Source organism: Crocodylus siamensis, chromosome 2, assembly GCF_052110815.1.
Source record: "Crocodylus siamensis isolate JL-2025a chromosome 2, ASM5211081v1, whole genome shotgun sequence".
Classification (NCBI taxonomy): domain Eukaryota; kingdom Metazoa; phylum Chordata; order Crocodylia; family Crocodylidae; genus Crocodylus; species Crocodylus siamensis.
In genome coordinates, this window is record NC_143396.1 from 159128384 (window position 1) to 159156244 (window position 27861).

Consider the following 27861-nt stretch of genomic DNA (forward strand, 5'->3'; position numbering starts at 1 on the left):
TTCATGTCTGTTAATTACACTTCTCCAGGGCCCAAAAACATTTGGAGACTGGTTTCCAGAGTTTCAGAACTTGCAGTTCATGCTGTCAGTGGCATATAGCTCTAGGTGTGCTGTCCTCTCCTGTGTATTCAGCCAGTTGTTTGATAAGTTTTACATTTGTAGGGTTATAAAATATTCAGCATTGCACTCTGTGAGGCTTTTAGAAATTTAACAGGATGCCGTCACAATTCAAATGTGGCTTTAAAGTTGAAGCAGTTTTAAAATCTCTGCCTGATGGATTCTATCCAGTGTTTTGTTTTTTGTTTTTCTTAATGCAGTCGTCACTCAGAAATGTGGGAAACAAATAGCTGACGGGAACCTGACCCTGCAAACAGAATTGTGTGGAACAAATTCATGAACTTTGGGGCCTTGTTGTGGGGCCTACCTATGTACTTGAGTACAAGAGCAGGGCCTCCTTTTTTGGGTCCTACAAAAATATGCTTTGCTTAGTCCTCATGTTGGCTTGCCCTTGGGAGAACAGGGGAAATTGTATTGCTCTGTGTGTTTCATCATGGTGGTAAATGCAGCATTGTGGTAGGAAGTGCATGGCACTGAGATCAAGATAAATAGATTCAAAGCAGCATATTGAAAGTATCAATGCCTATATATAGATTAGGAGGGAAATATTTGGTGGGAAAGGCACTGACATAGGACTGGATCTATATTTAACTTGAGAGAGCGCCTTGTCCCACTTGGAATGCAGCAATATTCACTTGTGGCTGTATTAATGACGCGGGAGAAAAAGGGAAGTCTAACCAGCTGCAGTGTCACTGGTTCTGGTGAGGGTTGATTGTTTGGTTCCCTAGTTCCTGAGTCTGGAAAAAAAATCAGATAGTTTAAACTACAAGTCGGGGACAGGGAGGGGGAAGGACTGGCAATTTTGGCCGTCTCCAATTTGAGATGGCTAACTTGAGACCTTTTAAAAGAGGTCTGTCCTTCAGAGGGAGCTAGCCATGTGCCATCTAAAGATTGATTGATTTATTTTTAAGGCACCTTAAATTAGATGTATAATTGCTAGTAGCGTTGCCAAAGCTTGACTTCCTTAGTGGAGTTGCATACCATTGGGTCCTGATCCTGCGATTGCATAGCCATATTTTTGACTCTGTGTGCAAGTCATCCCACTGAAGTAGGTAGGCTTACTCCCTTGCTTGTGGTCAGACAGGTGAGTAAGCATTTAGTAGTCCCAGGTCTTCGTTTCTCTGTAGACGAGCAGCCTGGCAGCTAGGTTAAATTTTCCGTGGGTTTTGCAAACACATGTTCCATGAACTCTGAATTCTGTTTCTTGTATGTGTGGGTTTCCTTACCTTAACAATGATTGACTGGAAAAATGTGCTGCTATTTTTTAAAAGGTGCTAGCTAAAAAAAACCCCAAACTTTTCCTAGGCAGTTATAGTGATGCAGCTGTGTTTCCTGAGGGGGAAGGTGGGTGTGATATTTGCAATGCCTGCGTAGACCTTGGCTCTTGAGGGTGATCCTTAAATGCCAGTGAGCCTGTTCTGTGTTACAGGGAGTAGGCAGGGGGGAGGCCACCAAGATTTTTCTTAAATTTTCTGCATGTGGCAGCCCTTGTACCACAGCTACTACAGCTTTCCTAGTGCTTTCGCAGCTCTGCAGCATGAAGTAGGCATTTCTGCCTTTCTTGCATCCTCAAAGTGTGTGCATATTGCTACCAGTTGGGCTTTCAGGGTGCTTGGTCACAGAAGTGCAAGAGCTCGGTGGCACAGTGCTGCATGGTGAGGTGTTGCAGTGTACGTACCCAGAGCAGATGCATCCTAGCAGCTTTCTGCTTCGGTGGCCTGCTGCTTCTCTTCCCCTCTCAACTGCGTTCATGAAAGAGTCATGCTTGGAGAGGGTGCAGCCTGTTTCCAGGGAGACTGAAATACACACAGAACCACCCTCCCAGCCACCTGCAAACCAGTAACTCTGCCCTGTGCAACAAATTAGTTGGCAGTGTAGCCCACCAGAAGGCTTATATGCCGCCAAGTTGACTGTGTGGATGCCATAAGGAAGAGGAGGAAGCAGTCTCTCTCTCTCTCTCTCTCATAACCAGTGTAACCTGCTTCCAGTCACCTGTTTTCCCCCAACTACCTTTGGATGCTGTTATGGCAGTCTCCCAAAAATAGTTTTTCTTGCCCTTCCCCCTTCAGGTATCCCAGATCAGTGACTTGAGAACAGTAAGCCAGGCAGAAAAGTGTATTTGTCTTGCTGAGTTAATATCTGATATCTTAGCTACCTATGTTAGCTCATTCTGTATTTACAGGGGAATACACCTGATAGCATGGATCTGTGATTGGAGGTCTGGCCACCCCATGATAACTATAATGGAATATAGATTTCTTATTCTTGTGTGTAGTCTGGTACAACTGTCCAATGAAGTCAAACTGGGTAAACAGTAACACCTGCAAAGATACTTGTGTGTGTGAGTGTGCTTGTGCGTGACTCCCTACTCTCACTGGCTCCTGGTAAAAACAATGGGAAAATTCACATTGACTTTCAATAGAGCACAGTTAGGAAAACTCTGGCCATGTTTTCAGAACTTATGACCAGAACTTAGTGATTTGTGGGAATAACACCTGTTTTGAGACGCAGTGAATTGGTTGGTTGCCCGCTATTTTGGGGGCTCAACTCTGAATGTCGGACAGTTCTCAAACAAGGGGTTCAAACACATATGGTTAGGGGCATGAACACCTTGGAAAGTTACGTGGACGTGAACCCAGTAGTGATGAACATAGTTATCTGCTTGAAAAGATTGAGAATGGCCAATCCAGTCCTTTTAGAATTCCTTCTGAAAACTGGCCTTTGTGCTCTTATTTATCTTCCATTTCCCAAGCTGCTCATGTGAAGTGGTTCTGCAGTGTTGATGTACCTGCTGTGGAATTCTCCTAATGATGTATTTCTTTCTACGACAATAGACCATGTTTGGTTTGAGACGGTGGACAGCAGACCTATGAAGGCTGTAGCAATAGACTCTTTTTAATGCAGCATATCATGCTATTTCTGGGACACCAGAGAGATCTTCACATGTTGCATCACTTCTCGAAGGAGTAAACAATAGCTCTTTAAGTTTTAAACGTGTGTGTGTGTGTATATATATATATATATATATATTTTTTTTTTTAAGAGGAGTGTGCACAGTTTCTTGCTTTTGCCTTGGTAGGCTGGAGGTTGCTGCGGGGACTATCTTGCCAAAGTGTTGCAGGGACAGGCATGGGAAGGCTTAAAGCAGTGATGAAGATACGCTTGCTGGAGTGAGCTTGGTGCCCCCTTTCCTCTAACTTCATGACTGGGTCTCTCTGGCGTTGCCATAGCATGCTGCCCTAAGCTACCTATAGACTGAGTTGCTGCCTGTTGCTGGAGTCCATCTAGTTGCAGCTGCATAACCAAGGCATTGCTCTTTCCAAACAGCAGAGTAAGAGCTTAAAAGTTGTTGTGTGGTTTTTTTTTGTTTTTTTGTTTTTTTAGTCCAAACTAGTAGTTACTTTCCCATTAGTCCTGGGCATTTTAGTGCTCCCGTACTGTTTCAGAGGGGGCTTACAGGGAGCGCTTGTCAGCTGTGGGCCCTGGTGACTTTTGCTTCAAGCTCTGCCTCACTCCAAAAGCTAGCGGAGGTGATGCTCAGGGGAGTACTGGAACCTGTCCTGGTTCTCTGGGTTTGCTATGAACTCCTGAGCTCTGGATGGCTGCATTTACTAACATACAGGCCATGCCCTGCTGCCAGCACTGGAAGGGCCTTTGTGTAATCTGTGATACGTTTTTCCTTGAAGGTCTTGCAGTCTTCAACTGTGTGGGTGCTGACGGGAATGCAACTGCCACCAGTGAAACAAAGAGGCTGTTCTGTACCACACCAGAGAACTGCACAGGTAATATAACACTCTAACCAGAGGCTGAGGCACCTTGGTATTGGTGCATGGGTCACACTGACAGTGGTTGCTGGTGTTTTTAATATCATTTGTAAGAGAGCTGCTGCTGACAGTGCTGCCCGCTGGCTTCCAGGGATAGAGACACCTTGGAGGTGGGGAGGGGTTGATTCTGCACCCATGTTTTTGTTTCTTTTCTTCCTTCCTCCACCATACACACCTTTTGTCTTTGCAGTTTGTAGTAGAAAATGAATGTGAAGAAACTGCTAGTTGCCTTGAGAGTGTGTCCTTAGCCAAACTATAGTAGAACATTGAGCTGAGTGGGACTAACCCTTCTGAAGTTATGGCAATGCACAGTTGATTGGTAACCTCCACAAACGTGTGAAAGTAATCAGATGACATAAAAACCCAAAAAGCCTTGCACTTTAAAATACTGTATTTGAATTTTAGTGGCTTTCTCTGTAAGAACAAGGAGGGTTGTTACCACCCAGAAGAGTAATGCAAGATTGCTTTATACCAGGATTGGCATTCACTCCCTCTATTCCCATTTGCCTTCCTAGCTATTTGGGACAAAATTACCAGGTAAAATTAACTTGGGTCTTTCCAGTGCTGCATTGGAGGTGGTGGTGTTGCTGCTGTTGGAGATCGTTTGCTTTGTTTTGCTTGGAGCAGAAGAGAGGGATTAAGAGGGGTATCATTGCCCACAAGCTGGCTGACTGTCAGAAACTGAACACTTGCAGGTGGTGCTTGTGGCAGCCAGGTGACAAAGTGGCAGCCACTTTGCACAAAAAGCAGCAGTGCAGCAAAAATTGGATACAGTTACAACAAAGGAAGTGGGGATATTTTTCCTGCTTTTTAAAGGCCACACTTGCATTTAACATATTAGTAGAGGCAGGAGAAGAATTTAAAATACCCTCTCTCCCCCCACACACTTTGTGTTGGGGTTTTGTTGTTGGTTTGTTTTAAAGAAATGTTATCACATAAGAGTAGCAGTACACTAGAGTCCCATGAGCCTTATCATTGGTGAGCTGCTGCGCGAGGAAACTCTGACTGGCAGAATGCATTGGTAACGGAAGTGTGTTGAGTTTGGAAACTCCATGCACTGACTGTGACAGAATGATTTGAGGAGCAAGTGGTTTCCAGCCAGCATGCTGTGCCCATGCTTAGGCTTTTTCCCCTTGCGGCATGGGATTTCCACTTTCGGCACCTGTCCTCCTTCTTCCCATCCAGCATTTCTAACAGGATCTCTCCTCTAAGGAGGCACAAAAAATGTGGTTGCTTATCGTGCTGCTGTGTTGTAGGTTGGGATTATAGATTTTCTGGGCGCAGCTTGTTGTTGCAAGGCTTCACAGTGCGTTTTCTTCCTACATGCTCAGTTTCTGATTGTAGCTGGGAGCTGTGAACTGCTGGTGACACGCTCCCTTGTCCTGTTGAACTATGGTCTGTCCCTTGCAAATGGGGAAGGGCAAGATTCAACTTGGATACCCCTGTTGTCAAGAATACAATTCCCTTCCCCTCCCTGGCCCCCCCTCACCTCAGTGCTGGTGTTGTATTCTTAAAACAACATGGTATCCAGCACCGTAACCCTATACTCCAGACTAATTATTCTTTTGTACTGGAATTAACTTTTAACCCCTATGATGATAGTTTCTGGAATGGAGAGGAGCTTAGTTTCTGCTCGGCTGGGTCACTGGCATCCTGACCAAAAGAGTACGGGACTTGGGTAATGTTTCCTTAGTAAACAGGAAATTAAAAGAGCTTGGCACTTCAGAAATCCTTATTGCAGGTTATTTGCTGGAGAACTCAAGTGTTTAGAACCAGTTGGCAGTAGAGTTGGGGTGATGAAGCTGTGATAGTCCAGGAAAAATGCAAGAGGCAATTTTTTTTTTTTGTGGGTGCTATCTTTTCTTGGACTAAGTGTATAGGTGGGAGGGACACGGGTAAGCTTCTAGATAAGGAGTACTTTGGGTACCCAAAAGCTTGTTTGTTTCTTCCAGCTATTACACTTGGTCCAATAAAAGATAGCACCCACAAAAATCCTTGCCTAGAACCACTTGGGACTTGTTCATACTTTAAGGAACATGTCCAAATGTGCAGGGAGTGGGAGAAGAGATGCTCTCAGCTCTTCCTTCCCCTCTCCCCACCCCCCCAGCAGGCAGACCATGCCATGGGAGCAGCAGCCAGGGACACTATTTGAAGTCTCAAATCGGGTAAAAATCCCTTTCCTTTCCCACCTGCTCTTGGTGCCCCCCCAAGCTCTGTGGCATCTCTCATTCCTTATCTGCCATTGCCTGTTCCTGGCTGACCTGGGTGCATGGAGAGCTCCTGAGCTGTTCCTGCCTCACTCCAGCTAGGCTGCATGTGGAGCTAGCCTCAGCTGGGAACTGCAATAGTGATGATGGGTGGAGTTCCCTTCCCTGCTCCTTTTCTTGCCAACCCAGGAGCAGGCTTGGGGAGCACCATACTTGGATAGGAAACAGTTTAGGCTTGCTAGGCTTCAGGTTCCATTTGAATGTAAATGGAGTCTGTGACTGTTAGGTCCTTGCTGTGGCTGTGCTGATGCTGATACATGGATGGCACCATTTGCTTGGGCAGTAGAAGGAAAAAGTGGGCCACATTAACCAGGCTGTTAATACAGTCTGCCTCCCATAGGGTTGTGGTACGTGACTGTTCTTTGTCAGGCCTAAAATTACTGGTGGGTCTGTCATCATGTTGGTAGGAGAAGATTTATGCAGTAGTTTCCTTGGGTATTGAGACCAGGCTCCTTATTTGGCAAGTACTGTGAGGCATTGACGTGGAGAGGAGCATTAAAAAACTGCGTCCTGCTGCCTAAGCAAGCCAGAAGCTAAACAGTGTTTGACAGCGAGTGAAAAATGTGGCCTTGCAAATGTAATGTATTTGGTATACCTTTCCTTCTGGTGTGGATGCTTTGAGTTTGAGCTCTGCTAGAAAAGCTGTCTGAATTGCTCTTTCAACAAGGCCCCTCTTGCTGTGTGGACATGATCGTGCTAATAGAGGCTTCTTTTTTCCCATTTAGCTTAGTGGAGGTCAACATTTTTGGGAAGAGTGAAGAACGAAATTTGTGGCATGCCTGCCAAGTGCCACTGATTCCCTTCCCAATCTCCTGCTCTGCTTTTTGTTTTCTTCCCTGTGCTCTCTGCCTCATTTGCTCTTCTACTTTCTGCTTCCTGCCCTATCTGCTACTGTGCTGCCTGTTCCCTCCTTGTTTTCTGCTTCCATCGTACAGAGGCCACCTGTGCCACTTGTGGCACTTGGGCTGCAGGTTGATCACCCCTGGCTTAGCTCGTGGTGTTCAGGAGGTGGTGCTGTTTTCCCTGGCATAACTGCTTCTCCAGCCAGTCTCTATGCTAGGGGGTTCTGCTAATGGCTGTGAGAGCAGCAGAGGCCCCATAGGTTAGATAGACCCTGAGATAACTGGTGTGACTCTTCTCAGTGCAGGTTTAACCTCCTCACACTGAAGAACTTCATGTCAGGACATTCGGGGTATATCGGAGTGACATACCCTGGCAGGGATGTTCTGGTCATTTCAGCAATCGCTGTGGCTTTAACATCTGGGAAATTTTATTTTTGAAGGGCTTGATTTTGTTAATGCCTTGTCAACTGAACACTTTTTGCATGTAATTTGCATTACATTCTGTTTCTGTGTGCTGTTATGGGAACTTCCAAGAGGTCCTGTGCCACAGCCAAGGGCACATCTGTTCATGTGTATGACAGCTGTTTGGCTGACACTTGGTGTGGCTTTGAGTGGGAATGAATTCCATTGCAGTCTTCTCTGATCAGGTTGTAAAATGTGCCAGAAAAAACCCACTCGCCCACCCTGCTGCAACCAAGGGTCCATCTATGTCTTAGTGTCTGCTATGTCATGGGTCATGGTTTCAAGTGTTTTTACTGAAGTAATACCTAAGAGATCTGATTTATGGAGTAAGATTCTGTCAGGCCAAGGTATTGCAACAAAGATGAGCCTGACCTGAGAGAGCTTACTGGTGAAAACAAGACATGACTTGGCAAAATGCATACAGACACCTGGGGCCACCAGAAAACCATGATCTCTGCACATCAGCTGCCTATCATTGCCAAGTTCGTTCTCTCTGCTGTTGTTCAGGTCCACAATAAAGGAGGAGAGCTATTTATTCAAAGAGGGATTTGGAGGAGGACAATGAAGTTGCCTTGTGACTTGTTTATAGTAATCTCTTCCCAAGCATGGGAGAAGCTACATCTAAGTATCTGAAAAGTGGGTGAAGGCTGGCATCGTAGAGCTGAGTTCAGGAATCGATATTGCAATACAATCGTAGAGAAGTAGGGCTGGAAGATTACCTCCAGAGGTCATCTAGTTCAACCCCTAAGATGGGATCATCCCTATCCAAACCATCCCATACAAATCTATAATCTAACCTCTAGATAAGATTACCATCAGTGCTGACACAACACAGACATAACACCCTAACCTCCAGGTAAAGCAGGGGAACTACGGTAGCCAGTGTTCTGCTTTTTTAAAAGGCTGTCAGTATGCTTAAGAGGTCCCAGGTAGAGGGGGTGGTGTGGGGGTACGTCTGAAAGGCTAATTACTGGTTAAGCCAGTATTACTTGTTTCTAGCCATGTAGAAATGCAGGAGTATCGCACAAGTATCCTAACAATTCCCTTGTGACCATCCTGCTTTCAAATTTGGTAGTTTGTTTGTTTGCTTGTTTGTTTTCCCCCCCTGTCATAACTCTGTCCTTCCTTTCAGCTTCTCTGCAGCTGGCTCTCCATTATTCTGCTTAGCTTGAATAACCTCTAGAAATCTGGTCACATCACCATAGTTTTTTCTTTATTTTCTTGTTCTTTGCTTTGGGCTATGAATATTTTCTTAGTAAATACCCTGTATCCCAGGATTTTAATCCCTTCTGCTGCTTCTTGGAGTTTTGGACTAGATCATTTATTCTAAATGCCCTTTTTTCCCTAAGGTTTGTCAGTACTATCTAGTGGTATAGCTTCTTCACAGAAGCTGTTGAACGTAATTGTATGGTGGCTAGTCTACCATTTTGTGGCTCGGCTCTACTCTAATTATTTATTGAATCAATTCCTGTGCTAATTAGGATTTCACTGGTGACTGCTTCTCTTGCATGCTTGCTGGAATTATCATCTCTGCAAAGTGGTTATTGCAGGTGTTGAGAGGTGTTTTTTCCCCTGTTATGACTGCAGGCCTATTTCTTCTCAGGCCAGGGCTAAACACCATGCTCCAACATTTGGACTTGTCCCTTGGGGCAGAGTTTAATGTCAATCAAAAACTTACTAACTAATATGAAAGAGAGGCCCCTGATGGTCACAGGCTGCAAGGATCCAGAGACTTTTTCCTGTGTTCCAGGGCTCCTCAGCGGAGCAGGACTGACTCCCTCCCTCCCTAAACTTTCTGATCATGCTTCCTGCTCCCTTTGACAGAGTCAAGGGTTTTCTTAGGGTGTGGACACATAGAACAATTCAAACATTTTGAATGCTTCTTTAAACGCTTGTGTGCATACGCACCCTTTGAAATGTTCAAAAAGTGGCGGACAGTCCAAAATAGAACCCCTTGAAATGAAGAACTACTTTGAAATGTTTCAATGACACTTGAACAGTTTGATTTGTAGGTAAAGTCACCCATCATTACTGCATGACTGGCCTGGAAGCTGACACTATAACCCCTCTAGCACATTTACATTCCTCCCATGTGGAATTTGCATCCTTACAGAAATTACTGTGACTGTGTGGTCTTCTCCATAGACACTGAAACATTCTGGTGGGGTCCTTTTGATAAAAGCCTGACCCTCGCCTCCTGCCTCTGACCCATGGCCAAATATTAAAAGTATCCCAGGCCTTGGCAACTTTTTGTAGCAGGGGACTGCTGTCGTGGAGCTTAAGGGTGTTACACTGACTCCACAGGTCACTCTTGGAGTTGTCATTGCTGTCTCCTGCTTCAACGTGACTTTTCTCCTTGCTGCCCAGGTGAAGACCTTCTGTCACTGAAACACTGTAGAAACGTTCCAGCTCTATGGGCCAGATAAAATAGCTGTCAGCCAGGTCTGGCCCATGGGATGTAGGATGTTACCCCTGAAGTATCCCATTAATTCATGCCATCTTACCATGTTGGCAATAATGCCTGCTGTATCAAAGCCTTCTTCCGTTGCCAAGCATTCCGACTCATCTTTTTTAATCCTCTCTCAGTGATGTGGATGCTTAGTGTGAAAGTGTTAGCCATGTGCCTATTTTAATTGACTCCTTCATTTGAAGCCTCTCTGATATTCTGGAAATTTATCTTTTGAGTTTTTATTGTGTTTGTTTGCTTTTTTAAAAAAAAGATGGGCAAGAGAGTGGAAGATTAGCTGCTTCCTTGCTTTATTTAGCTACCAGTGGTGCAGAATTGAAATATTTGTCAGCATAATTGATCACCATAGCTTAAACTTGACATTCCCTTGACAATGGTTTTTGTTTTTGTAGGTAACATTACACAACTGAGGCGGAGAGGACATTTTTCCAAGTGCCCTGAGGAGTACAAACATTACTGCATCAAAGGGAGATGTCGTTATGTCACGGTAGAACAGACACCAGCTTGCGTGTGAGTAAAATTCCCAACTGAGAGAAGGGGCATAAAATTGCACTGGCTGTGCCTGGAGAAGTGGAAATACTTAACTATTGGCATATTTGCCCCCTAACCAACTCAATCCGTTCTGTCCCTGCTCACTTGTAGCACTGGGGGCTGTTTCAGAGTGTCAGAAACTTTTTGAAAGGGTGACGCAGCCTCTCCAACAGAAACATGATAGTGTGAAAGTCTTGAATCTATTTCAAGGCTGGAACCTTTCCCAAGCTGGCTTAATATATGTAAGCAAGTCCTTGGATGTTAAGTACTATTTGGGCTTTCCAGTAAAATGGAGCTACTCAGGTAACAGGAGTGGGAAAGGGAACTCTTCTGAGAAACTTTTTGTAAATAGGATGTAAATAGGAAAAAGGCTTTTACATTTTCCAGGACTGGAGTTCTGATCATGTCCACAAAAATCCAATTTTAAAGTGGAATCAAAAATATGTATAAGGAGCCCTGTCTTGCTCGTATTGAAATTAAAAGCAAAGCTCTCCTCAGTTGCCAAAAGTGGCTATGGGAAGAGCATGAAGATTGTTTAACTGAAGCTTCCCCCAATAGGTTGGTCAATGCCTGCTGTTAAATTCTTGTCAGCCTGTCACTTCCTAACTGTTCTCCAATAAAGCTTCTAATTTGCCTCTGCCATGGAGGTGCCCAGGGTTAGCTTTTTGACCTGGAGTGACCGAGGCTGTATCAGGGTAATATGCAGTGAATTATGTATTTCATTTTGTTCTGTTGCTTCATGTGGCCTGTTCTCCATCCACTTCCTCCCTGCCCCGCCCCAAATTTACAATAATTAGCTGGAAAAAAGGTGGAGAATTGATCTTGATCTTATGGAACAACAACAGTGGCTCCAAAGATAAAGCTTAAATGACCACTTCTATTACAAGCTGTAATGATCAGGAGGAACCAGCAAATACGCTGGTGTTCAAATCATCGTGGCATTTCCATTTATTTCCTATCCAAGCCAACATGGTCCATAATATGCCAACTGTACTTAAGTCTGGGTGGTCATGTGTGTACAGGATTTTATTTCTCCATGATGGATTTAAGCCATCTGAAATCTGGCTTCTTTGTCATGGGTGCTGAGAGGCAGTGGGGCTGGTATCCATGAGAAACTTGTTGCTGCCATCATGTACCCTCAGCCTTCCTTGTAAATCGTAATGAAAGTCGTCTTCAAACCAGAAATGGATTGAAATGTCTGTCCTGTTCAAGTCCATGCTGCAAAAAGCTCCAGTCTGTGTTTAAACAGGAACTTTAGTTCTCTTTTTTTTCTAATGCTCATTGCAAGTCCACCCATGGGAACACAAGCATAGATAGTTACCTGATGTTGTTAGCATTGTGTTCATCCAACCCAGCTCAGAAGTGGCCTGGGTAACACCACAATACGAGCCCCAGAGTCCTGCCTGATTATGGGTTCCACCATCTCTGATGTCCTTGGAGCCCCACCAAAACAATAGGAAGCAAATGGTAGGAAAGGTCTTGATGTGAATGAGCCCAAACAGCAGGCTTGACTGACCACTTTGCAATATCCAGATGTGGGGATGAGTTTAGTGTGTGGCCACATCTGATGACCTGTCTGTATCTAGCAACAGGAGTTTAGCATTTCTAGTGCATGCTCTGTTTTTAATGAAGTGTTTTCCTTTTTCATGGGAAAGTTGAGAGAGGAGAAAACAACTGTAGAAGTAGGGTGGGAAGGGACCTTGTAGATCTTCAAGTCTGACCCCCTGCCTGGGCAGGAGAAAAACTGGGCTCAAATGACTGCAGCCAGGTAGGCATCAAGCCTCTTCTTAAAGACCCCCAGGGTAGGAGTCAGCACCACTTCCCTTGGAAGTTGGTTCCAGATCCTAGCTGCCCTAACTGTGAAGTAGTTCTTATGGATGTCTAATCTAAACCTGCTCTCCAACAATTTATGGCCATTATTCCTTGTTATGCCAGGGGGCACTAGGAGAAACGAGGTCTCTCCCAAACCCTTCTGGTCCCCCCTAGTGAGTTTATAAATGGTCACCAGGTCCCCCCTCAGCCTTCTCTTGTGAAGGCTGAATAGGTTCAGGTCCTGCAGTCTCTCATTTTGGGGTCTGCCCTGTTGTCCCCAGATCATGCGGGTAGCCCTCCTCTGGACCCTCTTAATGTTGTCCACATCCCTACTGAAATGGGGCGCACAGAACTGGACACTACTCCAGCTGTGGCCTGATCAGCATTGCATAGAGGGGGAGGATCACTTCCTTGGCCCTGCTAGAGGTGCACCTGTAGATGCACGACGAGGTCCGGTTAGCCTTGCCAACCGTGATCTCACATTGTCGGCCCATGTTCATCTTGGAGTCAGTAATGACTCCGAGATCCCTTTCTGCCTCCGTGCTCTCAAGAAGGGAGTTTCCCATAAGTGTGCTGCTGGTTACTACTGCCCAAGCGCAGCACGCTGTACTTGTCAGTATTGAAACGCATCCTGTTTTTGTTAGCCCACCCATAACTTATCCAGGTCTTGCTGCAGTCTTTCCCTCCCTACTAGTGTGCTCACCTCATCCCACGTTTTGGCATCATCAGCAAGTTTAAACAGGTTGCTTTTCACCTCGTCGTCCAAATCGCTGATAAAGAAATTGAACGGCGCGGGCCCAAGGACCGAGCCCTGGGGGACTCCGCTGCCCACTCCCCCCCGGGTCAAATATGACCCATCCACCACCACCACCCTCTGAGTATGACCCTTCAGCCAATCTGCAGTCCATCTGACTGTTGGCATCAATGCCACAGTTACCCAATTTTTTAATGAGGATGGGATGGGAGGTGTCAAAGGCCTTGCTGAAGTCCAGAAAGACTACATCCACGGTGACACCTGCATCCAATGCTTTTGTGATCTGATCATAAAAGGCAGTCAGGTTGGTCTGACATGACCTGCCCCTAATGAAACTGTGCTGGTTGCCCTTGAGCATCATCCCTGAAGCTGGCCCATGTGCTCTTTGATGATCTTCTCCAAGAGTTTCCCTAGGATTGAGGTAAGACTGATGGGCCTATAGTTGCCTGGGTCCTCCCTTCTCCCTTTTTTAAAGATGGGGACCACGCTGGCTATCTTTCAAACATCTGCCATCTGGCCCAAACACCACGAGCGCTTGTAAAGCCGTGCCAAGGGCCCTGCAATAACCCCTGCTAGCTCCCTCAATGCCCTGGGGTGGAGAGCATCTGGACCTGCTGATTTGAACATGTCCAGCCCCTCCAGAAGCTCTCTTATCCGGTCCTTCCCAACCTGAGGTCTGGAGGCGTTCCCCTCGAGTCCGTCTTGCATCATGGTGAGGAAGTCCAGGTCCCTGCACAAGAAAACGGAGGTGAAGAATTGGTTAAAGAGGTCTGCTTTCTCCTCTGGCGCAACCACCAGATTGCCCAGCATATCTTGCAGGGTCCCCATGTTTCCTGGTGCCTTCTTCATCCTCCCTATATATTTGAAAAAGGACTTTTTATTATCTTTGATCTTTGACTCTAGTCCTAGCTTTATGTCTGCCTTAGCTTTCCTGACAGCCCCCCTATAGGCCCAAGCAGAGGTGCTCTTTGGAGATAGCACCCCGCTCCCATTGGGTGTACACCGACTTTTTGGCATCAGGCATTTCCGTACACCCTTGGTGAGCCAGGGGGGCTTTTGGGCACTCCTGCCCCCCTTGCTTCTTGTTGGGATGGTCACCCCTTGGGCCCTGAGTATCGTCTCCTTAAGGAACGACCACTCAGCTTGGGCACTGAGCTCCCCTGCTCTCGAGAACCCCAGTGCCTCTCCTTCAACGAGTTGAGATTAGTGGTTGTCCCTCTTGAAGTCTAGGGCTACCACCTTGCTGCAGGCCTTTGACACCCTGCGCTGGATGATGAATTCCAGCTAGCGATGATCGCTATCACCCAGGTGGTCAAGGACCTGGAGGCCCCTTACGAGGTCGTCCCCTGTGGCCAGGACCAGGTCCAACAGGGCATTTCCTCTGGTGGGGCTGTGCACCTCCTGAATTAAGTGGAGGTCCTGTATCTTGGCCAGGAACCTCCTGGAACGGTCCGACCTGGCTGGCTGTTCCTCCCAGCAGATGTCTGGGTAATTTAAATCAGCCGTGACAACTACATCCTTCACCTTAAGTGCCTCTTCAAGCTGGCCTGAAAATTCCCGGTCCAGCTCCTCCTCTTGGTTGAGGGGGTCTGTAGTAGACCCCCACCGTTAGATCCTTCTCCCCATGGCCCCCTTGTATCTTGACCCAGAGCACTTCAGCTTGCCCCTCCTCTGACCCCATTGTGCTGGCAGAGGATGTGTATTGCTCCTTGACATAGAGTGCCACACTCCCACCTTTCCTTCCTTCTCTATCCCGCCTGTAAAGCCTATAGCCACTAATGCTAATTGCCCAGTTGTGGGATGAATCCCACCACGTAAGGGGGTGTGTGTGTGTGTGTGTGTGTCACGAGTGCACCCTGCTCCCTCTGGTCCTGCTCCCCAACTCAACTGTTTACAGTCTTTAGTGTTGTCCCACTGCAGTGACACCAGTTAGGGCAGTACTGTATCAGTTCACACCTTTGACAAGCACTTTCCAATAAGACTCTCACTGAACTGTTGCCCTGCTGAAATTCCACTTGTGTGTGGGTGTGGCTGCAAGGTGCAGGTTACTTGCAAGAGGAATGTTACGGTAGCTTTGATCCTGTTATCATAAATGACACCCAAGGAAGGGGGGAAAGCAAAGACCTTGTTGGTGAAGGTCTTGGAGCCCATTTCCTTGGGTTCACAGGGTGGTCAGAGTTCTCTTACCTTGTATACCAGAGATTCCATTCATTCTTCCGACCAGGCAGCATGGATCTGGCTTTAGTTGATACCTAGGGAGGCCTTTAACTTTATTTAAATCCTAGCTATTCCACTTTCTGGCAGTGTTTTACGCAAGGGAAATAATAGACATTGCTGATTTTTAGTGAAGCAAGGTGCAAACCCATGAATCCTGGGCCATCTGTGTGTTTAGCCAAGAGAGGTTAAGTGCCTCCAAGATGGTTGCAGTTTTGGAGAAATATAGGTATACAGTGAAACTTGTATAAGGCACCCATTAGTAGCCAGCTTCTTGTTAAGACACCATCAATGCTCAGTATCCCAGAATGCATTTACTCCACCTTTTGAGGGAGTTGACTCTACTTGGTATCTGATGCACGATGGGGCTTGAATTTCAGGGTGGGCCTACACCAGGGGTGGGCAATTATTTTGAGTGGAGGGCTGCTTACTGAGTTTTAGCAAGCCATTGAGGGCTGCATGACAAGCAGCCAGGGGCAGGTAAATATTAATTTTTCTAAATTTTTTTTTAGTGGCTTCACAGGCCAGATGGAATGGCTTGGCAGGCTTCATTCAGTCCACAGGCCACATTTTTCCCACCCCTGGCCTACACCCTCCTGGTTTGGTGGTACAATGGGTGCTGGCACCAAATACGCTTCATGTGGTTCCTCCTTGCGGAAACAATGAGGTGGTGCCCATTGAATCTCACCAGTGTGACACGGTCCATGCCTGACCCTACAGGCCTGGATGCTTCTGATCAGCTTCAGGTTAATGTAAGCTCAAATAAAATCGTTGATGTAGGCTCTGTGCTCAGGGAGGGGATACTGAAACCTGCTAGCACCTGCTCCTTTGTGTATCTCTGGGCAAGGTTGAGGCTCTGAAAGTCCATGATCAGCTTTAACTCAGCTGTGAGCAAAGCTGCACCCAATTCTTGGTAGGGTTCATCTGAAGGCTTGTCTGGCTTGTTGCAGCCCATCTCTGTCTCTTGATACCTTGTAGCTTGGGCCTATAAGGTTTAAGTGTAGCACAGCCTTTTAACTGTAGTCCCTCAGGAGAGAGGGAACACCCGTTTTATCCTGTTCAGATCCTGATTCCAGGCCCAATGGTGAGCAAAAGCTTCTGAACTCACTGGCCTCAGGAGTCGGCTGTTTTATCTAAGGGCAAGGTAAGTTATCTTTTCCCCAAAGCAGACAAAGAGCTGGGGGTGGGTGAGTCTGTGGCTAAGGCATATTTTATCGCCCTACTCTGATCCTGGTACTATGTAGGTATAAGCTGTTCAAGACACAGGCAGGTCCTATTTGAATGTCATATTTCAGCTTTTGCAGGTCTGGGCCCTTAATTTGATATTTCTGTAGTCTCAGGGATGTCTTATAGCTCTGAGTCCTGAGCTTTTCCTGTCCCTTCCTTTTGCAGGTGTGAGAGAGGCTACACAGGAGCAAGATGTGAGAGGGTGGACATATTTTATCTGAGAGGTGACAAGGGCCAGATTGTCGTAATTTGCCTCATTGCAGCCATGGTGGCACTGATTGTGCTGGTAATCTGCATATGCACATGCAGTCAGTAAGTATGCTTTTTTACTTGAAAGTAAATATGCTTTCCTGTCCCCAAAAGCAGTGGGAACTTTTGCATCTCTGTTGTGCTAGCTACAGTTAAACGTTTGATGGACCTCCTTGTCACTGCTCCTGTGCTCTTTTTTATTGAGTTTCTACAAGAGGAGTCCTGCTCAGGGGAACTTCTGGCATAGCTTGAAGAACTACTGTTGACCACTTGTAGATGGGCTTGCCTCAAGGGATGCTTTTATGACAACTCCCATTCTCTCCCTGCATTTGTCTAAAGTCTAAAAGGATCTCCACCTTGCAACACTTCACTCTCTAAGGCAGGGATTTTCAACCTTTTCTAATAAGTGTACTCCTTCTGTTGACTCAGTTTCAGCTCCTGTACCCCCTTTAGATCTTTTTCTTGTTTTCAAGTGTGGGGGTGGGGGCAGATTGAGATCCACATGGTGTGGGAGGGAGTGGGGCTGCACAGCTGGGGTGGGGTGCAGGATGGAGCTGCAAGCAGCACGTCTAGGGGTCATGGGGGAAGGGGTGGCTCCTGCTGCCGTGTGAACATCAGGAAGGCATGAAGGGGTATGTGTCCCTGGAACTATGCAGGGCAGGGCAGAGCAGGCTGGGCTGCCCCAGTGATGGGGAGGGAGTGGAGCTGGGGCAGAGGCTGCCTAGCTGGGGTAGGGGACTGAGCTGCGTGGGGGGCATGCCTCCTGCTGCTATGTACGCCCCTGGGAGGGCATGGTGGGGTGGGGAGCATGTGGGCCTCCTGTATCTGTGTGGGGCAGGGTGGCCTGCAGCCAGAGCAGCATTGGGCTCTTCCCAGCGGGGGCTGGACCAGGCTGTGATTGGGGCAGGCAGCAGAGGCACTGGGAGCGGGGTTGGGGGGCTATGGCGAATTCTGGAGTGGCTGCAGCCCCCTCCTCCATAGCCCTGCTCCTGTAGGCCAGTCACAGTGAGGGAAGGAGTGGGGCAGGGACAGGCGCTGAACAGCCAGGCAGAGCCTGGGACTGAGCCACGTACACTCCAGGAGGGCGTGTGGGGGGAGGGGGGAGCACGTGCCCCCAGATCTACATGCGGGACGGGCTAGGGCAATACAGGGCTCTCTCTTCCCAGTGAGGGGGTGGGCCAGGCTATGCTTGGGGTGGGTGCAAGCAGTGCTGGGAGGAGACTGTGGGGATACTGCAGTCACTCCAGAATTAACTGTAGCCCCTCCAGCCCCAGTCCAGCCCACCCCCCTCTGGGAAGAGCCTGGCCGAGCGTGTGCACGGATCTGGGGACACACGGCCCCCATGCCCTCCTGGGGTGTGTGTAGCGGCAGTGCTGGGAGTGGGGGCTGAATGGGGGGAGAGCTCACATGTGGCGGCTGCCACCTGCCGCCAGCTATTGGCTGACGGCAGCGGCCAATCGAGAGAGTGAACTGGGGTGAGGGGCAGGGAGGTGTTGCAGTGTGCTGTGGGGCTAATGGCATCTGGCATGACCCTCCCTTTTCCCTGGGTAAGAGGTCAATGCAGCAGGGGAGATACCACCGCCATGCCCTGGGGCGCGCTTTGTTCTTGCCCATCTTCACACCCACCTGTGCATACCCCCAAAGACCTTTCTCAGTACCCCTGGGGGTATGTGTACACCTGGTTCACAACCCCTGCTCTAAGGAGATCTGCAGGAGCTCCTTTCCTTAGAGAGGAGTCTCTAAAGAGCTTACTCGGGGAGCTTAGCTTCCCACAGTGAAGCATCACATTGCAAATGAAAAGGCTCTCTCGGTGGGTTTCTGCTGCCATTTACTTTGATGTAGGACCAATTTTTTTTTTTTTTTTTTTTTTTTGTGGTGGTGGGGGAAGTGAGGGCAGAGGCAGGGTTGATATCAGAGGAGTACCAGTTGAGCACAAGATGCCATTGTATGAAGCAGACTACTAAAAGTTGGTTCAGGCTTAATGAGCTTATGCACTTGTTTCTAATGGGGATGTTCCCTTCCTGCCATACTGTCTGATGAATTCTTGAATGCTGTAAAGAGTAGTTCTGTATTCTGGGTCAGGTAGCATCCAGAGCAGGCACCTGAAGAAGGAGGGACACCATCACTTGCAGCTTGTATAGATGTACAGGGCCTGGCTTTAGTGGATGACTGAGATCGTTCAGGCTCAGTGCTTGACTTCCAAGTAGGCTTTTTGTGTCCACACTCAAGTTCTTGGTGCTCAGATCACCCTGGTAGCAGTACCTGACATAAGAGCTCCTGTCTGCAGGAGATGCTGTCATACGTCTTGGACCAGCAGGCCTCTCTCCCCACTTCCCTTTCTGCTCATTAACTAAATTTAAAGCAATCTTAATCTGGATTCCTCTTTCATTACCCTGCCTGGAACATGACCAGGCTTCCATCAGTATAATGAGCAAGGAGTTTCAAGGCCCTTGCAGCTCACACCGGAAGGATAAGTGAAGCATCTTCAAGGAAAATGGGGAGGTTCAACAATAAGGGGATGGCTGATTAGTATACATCCCAACTTAATAAAATAGACTATACCTGCAAGGGTGTCTTTGTGATAACTGCTTATTGGTTTTCTTATAAAATCATCAAAATCTAACTGGTTACTATAGTATAGCAAAGGTGTAAAAGATTCTAGTACACTTTAGACATGTGAGCCCCTATGCACTTCCCTTCTGCCAACTGGTTTAATCTGCTGGCTAACAGCAATTTAAAGGTTCTTTAGTTATACTCAACTCAATGTGTCATTTTTTTTAAAGCTTTATAAGTACTGTATGCAGCTAACCAGGGACAAAGCTAAATAATGTGGGACAGGGACCTGAACAGCCCAGTCACTCGCCGGTCTGTTTATAGAGAGACCTAGGGCATCTGTCTTGAAGTCTTGCTGAATGGCAGCTCTTTTTAAGGCATCGTTCAAGTCCCTGGAATCTTAATAATGGTAGTTACAGGGGTTGGAGAATTTACCTTGAACTTCTGTTAACTGAAGATGCTAGGCAGCCAAGACCTGGAGGGTTTGTTGCACTTTCTAAAGGGCTTAGTAGCTGTAAAATAAATAAATACTTATGGCTCGACTGACTTAACCCAGTGAAATATTGTTAATCTCAAGTTAGATTGAGTTAACTTCTGTCTCTCTTTTTCTTTGAAGTCACTGTCGGAAACAGCGAAGGAGGAGGAAGGAGGAAGAAATGGAAACGCTAGGCAAAAATTTATCTGCTAAAAACGAGGATGTTCTAGAGACAGACATTGCATAAAGGCAAGTTGTACCTTAGAGCAGAGCTGCCCTCCAGATATGCTAGATCCTGCTAGCAAACAGGTCTGTTTTCCTTGTCCTTTTTTCCTGCCTGCTTCATAACAAATCACTTTTTCCTGCAAGGCTGCAAGATAGTTACAGGAAAAATATTATTCTCTCCAAGGGACAAGGAAGCTGATATGCATCTGCTTCAGCACACTTGCTTAAACAGAAGCGGGGCTTGCCTCAGGCTTATAACAGGAGTTTCTTAGCTATGTTTGCTGTGTCAAAGGGTGTTTTGCCTTCCTACCCACATTAATGTGCCAAGGAAGGGGAGCAGTGAGCCAGGCTCTGTGGAAGTCCAGGGCCAGCCATGCTGAAGTGTTCTATATATGCAAGGAAGAGTTAGGTGGCCAGTGGGGGTTTGGATACAGCTAAATTTCACTGAAAACCATAGTTAGAGTCTTCGTTGGCTACCGATCTCCCCACTGGAATTGCATCCCATATAAGACAGTTAAATACTTACTGTCATGGTTTGCTGCTGTTGCCCCAATCGGAGTTTTTCCATGTTATATAAGCCTTCATTCCCTGTTCTAAAGATCTTGTGCACAGTTGGTGTTAACTAGAGCTAGCACCATTGGTACCTATAGAGATGCTGCTCAAGATGGGGGGAGGTAGTGGTATGTAGCATGGATACTCTGCCAGCTCCTCTGATTTTGCCAGTCACCCCCACTCCCTGCCTGTGCAAACCCAAACTGCCTTGGTCCTGAGGTGGAGGTTTGCAAATGCTTTCTCCTGAAACCTATCAGTATTTGGAATCCAGGTAGTATTTTCTGCTTGGGTATCCCACCTTCCTCTCTGGGGTCATATGGACTGAAGTGGGTTGACAACCTTGCTTCAGTTTTTGCCAGGTTAGAAATCATGTCATAGGAATGGGCAATTAAATGTCTTTTTCTCTCTCTCTCTTAACATCAACAGGTTACTGAAGGCACCTGCAGGCAGGTTCCAAACTGCAAAATGTCTTGCTCCGCTGGAAAGGGCAGAAGGGCTGAAGCCTGAACAATAAATGCAGATAAATGAAAACAAGCTTATTCACAGGGTGTGTGTTTGTAGCTAGGTCTCCTGAAAAGAGAGGGCCAAACCTCTTCAGAGAGAGCTTGTTCCCGAAACAACACAGGGGTTTAAAAGCATGAAGGTCATTGAAAGTCTTTTCTAAAATTTCTTACTTGCTTTAAATGCACCTCTTCCTCTAGTAAGCAAGGGCTCTGGTAAAACAATAGGAATTCTACTGAATCCCTGCATCATCTGTATGGAGAGCTGTGGTGAAAAGGGTTACTTGACATTATGCAAAAGCAATCAAAAACAGTGCCTTAAGATGATATAACTGCCCAGATCAGTCCTAACACTGCCTGACCATAACCAATTTTATAAAGTATTTGTCAGGATAACTGGTGTATTTTTTTTTTTTTAAATCTATTGTATTTTTCCAGTTGTAAGTGCACCTTGCATATAAACTGACCCTGTACTTTCTGGTTCAGTTTTAGGAAAAACAGCTTTATTTCTAGTTGTGACTTTTATTCTAGGGAAAAGTTCTTAACCTGCTTTTGCCTTTACAAAATCCAACAGGAGAATTAAATAACCAAGCAAAAGACCCAATGGGTTAAATTCACTAAATGTACTAAAATAAACTGCACTGAAAAAATCCTGTCTTGGTATATTTTATTGTATGCAAAAAATACTTCAAGGACAAGAGTCAAGACTGTAGAGGAGCAAGCTGTAGATTGAGCCTGCATACAAGTCAAGTATGAGAGAGATGGTTTCTTTGGAGGGCAGGAAGTCTGCTTATAATGAGAACAGTATGGTAATGGGTTTTATTTTATGTCAGGTGTTTAAAATAGAAGTTACTGTTTGATCAATCATGCAGTACTGTTTCCACAGGGCCCCTGCCTCATTCAAACCTGCTGGAAGTGGGCTGTTGTCTGTGGGATTTCTGCGTTTCTTTTTGCAGAAGTTGAAATGCATGTAGTGAATGAGGCAAGGGACTAGAGGAATAGAAGGGTTAGTCTTGTGGTTAAAACATGTTAAAATTCTGGCCTGGTCAGTTCAGTTCAATCCTACTCGTGCTAGTATCACAGAATCCCTTGGTAATGCTGGGTATAAGTCACTTATGCCAAAATGTTCACACTTCCATGTGGGTAATACTTTATTTTCTGGCTTCCATACTGGATTTGTAGAAGTGCTGTGAGCTCAAAAGTGCAAATGAGGTTGATAAGAACTGTTCTGAATGTAAAAAGTGCTGTGTAATGTGAAATTCTCAGAAAATTAATCCCTAGGCAGTCTCCAGTTTGGTACCTCAAATTGGAAGATAGTGCAGAATCTTGGCCTTAATTTCAATCTCTCTTTGCTTAAACTTCTTGGGTATTAAAAAAGGAAAAAAAGGCCCCGCTGCTGAGATTGGAGATACTTAACTTGTAAGTAAAACAAAAATAAAAAAAAAAGACTTTTTTTTTCTAATCTGTTTTTTGGCAAACTTTGGTTAAAAAGAGTCAATCTAACCTGGGGCAGACCCCGGTAGGAAAGGCTTCAGCCCAGAAAGACACTCGGAAATACGTTTCTAAGGCACTGAAAACAGGATTTATAGCGAGAGATGTTGGGCAGCCTTAGGCATAAACAGTGGGCGCACAGAATGTCCATGACATGAAAAAAACACTTGCACTTTTGACGCATCTGCAGTTCCCCATGTATTGAGTAATGTGCAGTGATACTGTGTAGCTAGAATGTGCACCAATTAAAGACTTCTTCGTAGTAAGAGTCTTTTCTGTTGGACTTAGCCCTGTTGCAGCACTGTAAGGTCTAAGGCAAAAAAGATGTTTTTGTTTTTGCTTTCAAAGTAAGTGGTGTGATCACTTGGTAGGAGACTTTCAGCTTATACCGGCTGCTTGAGATAAAAATACCATATTCTATGCACCTACAACATATCCCCAGTAAAACACGCATTATTTTTAAGAGGGCAGAATGTAGAAAGAAAGATTTCCCCCCCACTACCCCGAGTTGTGGCTGGCTGTGACAATAAATTCTCTTGTGAATGTAGAGTGCCCAGGAAGTGAGACATCACAAAGTTTTTGGTGCCAGCTGCTTCATCCAGACATATCTCCTGGTATGCCACATTTCCTGGACACTGTTTCCTTGAGGATTTACTCTGTCATGCGAAGTTAGGCCCCAGACCGTTTCAAGGGCAGTGGCAAGTTCTTTATTGTACATGGTTCTTTTATGTAAGCGCCTATAAATAAGGTGGTGTTCCCACATCACCAGCCTTATTGAGATATTACCAGCAACTCGCTGATTCAGACATAAGCTACAGGGCTCAGCCAATAGCTATGGCTGTGTAAGCTTTAACCTTTGATTCTGCCATCTTGGCACCTGTATGGGAAGAACAGTGCCTCCAGACTTGTTTCTTTGCCAGCAGAGAAGATGCCTGCCTTCCTTAAAACAAGCATCCCAATTTTGTGGGGGAGGGTGATTTTTTTTTTTTTCCCCCCGGGGGGTTGGCAGAGGAGGTGTGTGTTCATATGTGCAAAAATATAAGTGAAGCACCACTTAGGTGCCTGATGGGGTGGCATGATGGCTTTTTGCTGTAGTGATCAGCCTCTCCATGTCTACCCAGGACACTTAGCATCTGCTTCCCACCCCAACAAAATTCCCGTGGAATTAGTGGGGGTGGAATGTGTATCATTGCTCTTAAAAGACCTCTAAAGTTGCTTTGGCCATGCAGTCTTCTTGTGAACCGAATAGGGCTTAGTCTAATCTGTGTGTTACAGTGATTCTTCTTTTAGAGAAATCATGCTAGGACATATGTGCACTGAAGAGTTGCTTCTTAAAGAAGGGCTCTGGTGGCCTTAATTTCCATTAAGATCCCTGTCAACATAGCCAAGGACTATGATGATATTATGATATACCTGTACCACAAACAGAAACTTTAGTCTCTTGGGTTTCAATATGCTTTGATAGGTGCCCCCAAGGAACACTGCTGTACTAGCATAAACGTTTGACCCCAGCTAGGACACAGGGGAAGCAACTACTTTCCTTCTTCCTCCCTAACTCCCCGAAGGTAGAGGCACATGATAGGAATATTGTGGGTCTTTCTGCCATTTTAAAAGCTACTTTCTAATTTTTCAAATCCTGCTGTGGAGTTTAGCATACAGTGGATGAAGGCTACCACAAGCCAAGGAGCTATGATGGAGAGCAGGAAAAGCTATTGTGGGCCCCCATGGACAGGGTCCAGGTTTAAGATAGAACAGGTGTTGGAGCAGTACAGGGATAACCACTTCTTTAATGAAAGGAGCTTTGTCTAATGGATTGAATGCAGGGCTGAGAATCGGGGTCTCCTGAGCCATTTCTGGCTCTGCCACTGACCTGTTGCATGACCTTGGGCAAGTTGCTTCACCTTTCTGTCTTGGTGTCCCCATCTGTAAAATAAGATTAAAAATGTTTGTGAAGTGCACTGATAGCTGTGGATAAAATGCTACAATAATTGTCAAGACTAAGGAAGAAATTTTTCTGTGTCCTGGACATTGTCTAATGTTTTCTTGTTTCTTTAGTGTTTATATACCTGTTACTACAGGTTTTCAGCCTGATTCAGCAATGCAACATTCACTTAAAGTTTCCTGGCTGAAGGAAAGCTTTTGGGCTTCCATCCTTTTGATCCAGGTTCAGAAGATGACCTCTGTGCTTGTGGTGTGGTCATTGGGAGTCTGAATGAGCTCAAATTTAGATGGGCATTACATTTCAGCAGCCAAGGCTCAATTGGATAGTGATCCAACTAGTGAAGCATGTGATATTAACATTTGTTTGCATTCTGTGTGCCAGAAATGCATGTGTGCAGGTAGGAAAATATGTGTGTAGATATGCCTTAAGGATCAATGGAATAGGTCAGATACTTAAAATACAGTGGTAAGCAAGAGTACTGGAATTGTTTACAGTGGAGGAGACTTTGTACTCCTTACTTGGAAAGTCCCTGCTGAAGCCTGTTCTAAGTAAGCTCTCTGCTCAATAGTACTTCATCCAATATATGATAGTTTTTTTTATCTTGCAACCTGATCTGTTGTAACTAAATGTTTTGTGTTCTGTCTGAGTAATTGTGGCTGACATTTAGATCATAAAAGTGCATTGCATCTTTCTGAAAGTCTCATTCATATTCTTGAGCCTTACAGAGGAAGGAAATCGCACTCAGTGCTGCGAAGAGAACACCGCTGCAAATAAAACTTCAGATCAGTACTGAAAGTGTTAACTGCTTAGTGGGTGTGTGGGGAGGGGTATTATTTAGGGCCTATTCCTATACAAAAATGTCTTGTAATGGTTTCTTTTTTACTTTTTTACTTTCTTGTCAGTATCAAGCTGCAATGGAAGGAGCAGAGTTGATCTGTGTGGCTGGCTTAGCATCTTTATATAAAGAAAATAAAGCTGCAAGTACAGTATTATAAATTATTTTAACAGGTAAATGTAATTGAAGTCTGTTGAGCATTTTGGATTTGCTCGTCTCTGCAGTCTGCTTGAAATGTCGCTACATGTGGTAACTAGTATTATTGACATGTAAGTAATGGTCTACGCCAAGTTAATGAGTATTGCAGTAACCTATTATGCAAGAGTGTTACTAATTGCTCCCAGTTCTTAAATATTTTTATTATTATTATGATTCAGTTTTGTTTTTTAATGGCTACATTAGATTGCAACAGAGATGCTCAAAAGTCCTTGGAAAATAATTGAGGCTGTGTCTACACAGTAAAATTACTTGTCTACGGAGCATTGTCCTCCACCGTGCTATGATACTCCTAAAGTGGTCCACCTGCATCTGTGGTGCTGCAGGTGGACTGCTTGGCACTGTCACTCAGCAGGGCTGATTAACTTTTCTGAAGTGCTAGGTGAATGTGTCCATACTGTTCCCAGAGTATGAAGCTGCTCATCTGGAGCCTGGTGGCATGCTTGAGGGCATGGTTGTGGAGTATAATCAACTCTGGAGACCTGGCTAAAGGATCTGTAACTGAACAATGTGATGTTTAAGAGTGTGCCCTTTTTTTTTTTTTTTTTTTTTTTTTTTAAGGGAAGAACTATTCTGGGACTCTTTAAATAAACCTGCCTGTATCACAATCATGTAACACCTAATTAATATTGTTTGCATATGGAGCTGTGACACTGTCTGATCAGTTAGTGACCTAACAGCATTCCTAAAACAGTCTTGTTTCTGAAAATCCAGAAAACTATTGCTTTTGGGGCCAAATATGTGAGCTCAAGAAATCTGCTCTGGAATCCAACTTCCAAAGCAGCTTTTGGCTTTCTGTTAAATGCAAAAATCTGATCTGATTACTTCTGTACAAACAAGATGTTCTAGAAGAGCTGCTGCCTCATTTGCAAGCTTGAGTTTGTGGGCATTTTTGGAAATCCCCTAGCATCTTTATTAAGCAAGGCTTCTCTTTCTTTGTGTCCAACTGTTTGTTCTGGTGGAGGAACCAGTGTTGTCATAATACCTATTTCATAATACTTGAGCAGGCCAGTCCAAAGAATAACCAGGAGTAAAGCCACTGGGAGGTGCAGATTTAAGTACTCCATTCTAAATTTTTCTTGTTAGATCATTTTTCCTTCTTGGAAAAGAGTTTAATAAAGTTTTGCTGAACTTCAGCAGGCTGAGATTCTGCCAACCTTAGTGTGTGTGTGTGTTTGTTGTTGTTGTTGTTTTTTTTAAACTAATTTACTGTCTCCAGAATTAAGAGCAGTGAGACAGGTGTCCACATAAGCTGTATCCTAAGCTAAAAGTTTAGAGCCAAGGAAATATTTTTAAAAGATTCTGTCTCTACATATACGTGTGTAGATGAAACAGGATCCCTAAATGGAAGTGGTGCGTCTTATTTTATTTATTTATTTATTTTTAAATTGCCACTTCAGTTTCGCCCTTTAAACCCCCGTGTCGTGCACACATGAATTTACCTGCCTGTCTGGCAGTGGAGAGGGGAGGGTGAGCTGGCAGAGTGGTCCCTGGGCTGTGGAGTGGTGGTGGGGGGAAAGAGTTGGTGTCTCCCTCTGCAGCAGCAGTGGCCCCCTTCCCCTGGCAGCATCTGCCCACAGGCAGTAGGCTCAGGTGGTCCGGGGGGGGGCAATGCAGCCGCAGAGGGAAGGACCAGGCCCCCATGCAGCTCAGGCAGGCAGGCTCCAGGGGTGGTGGAAAAAAGACCTTGTGTGGAGCCTGCCTTCCCAGGCTGCTATATAGAGCCTGGGTGCTTCGCTCTATGGTTATAGGGCAGTAAACTGCACCCCAAGTCACTTAAGGTGCATTACACTCAAATTTGCGACAGTGGCTGGAATTACTGTGCAATATGCTACCGACACATGCAAACATCAACACTATTAAAGTGGTGCAAAAACATTTAACCCTCTTTAAAGTGTCATGTACACATGCCCCTCGTTTTGTCTACATGCAGCCCAGTTGGCCAAATGGAAGTACGTGTGTTGAAAACAGCTGTGTGAAGAAGTGATACTTTTAAAAAAAAAAAAAAAAAAAAAAATTACCATGAAAACAAACCTCACTTTGAGTCTGATGGAACTATCATTTGATTCCAAGCTAACCATCTTATTAGGCACAGGAGGATTGTTTGTCTGCAGTCAAGTGATAGTTTGCATCCTTGCTGCAAAGAGGGTAGGATATTGGCCTAAGTGAAAGGACGGTCTGAATTCTAACTTTATAACCCCTGCTAGGCTAGTCCACCTAGGATGAATGCACTAACGTACTCAGGTGAATGGTGCCTTTGTGGAATTGGGAGTAGGGCAACACCTGAGTAAGAGGTTACTTCTAAT

At 45.6% G+C, this 27861-nt stretch overlaps 1 protein-coding gene across 1 annotated transcript in view; it reads left to right on the forward strand.

Moving 5' to 3' along the window:
* Window positions 1-26703, forward strand: part of BTC (betacellulin) — a 39581-nt gene extending 12878 nt beyond the window's left edge. Inside the window, exons 2-6 of the mRNA XM_090031929.1 lie at window positions 3804-3899; window positions 10372-10489; window positions 16683-16829; window positions 19936-20043; window positions 20998-26703. Coding sequence (XP_089888055.1) covers window positions 3804-3899; window positions 10372-10489; window positions 16683-16829; window positions 19936-20041 — 467 coding nt within the window. The 3' untranslated portion in view covers window positions 20042-20043; window positions 20998-26703. The remainder of the gene's footprint in view (window positions 1-3803; window positions 3900-10371; window positions 10490-16682; window positions 16830-19935; window positions 20044-20997) is intronic.
* The last annotated feature ends 1158 nt before the right edge of the window (window positions 26704-27861 follow it).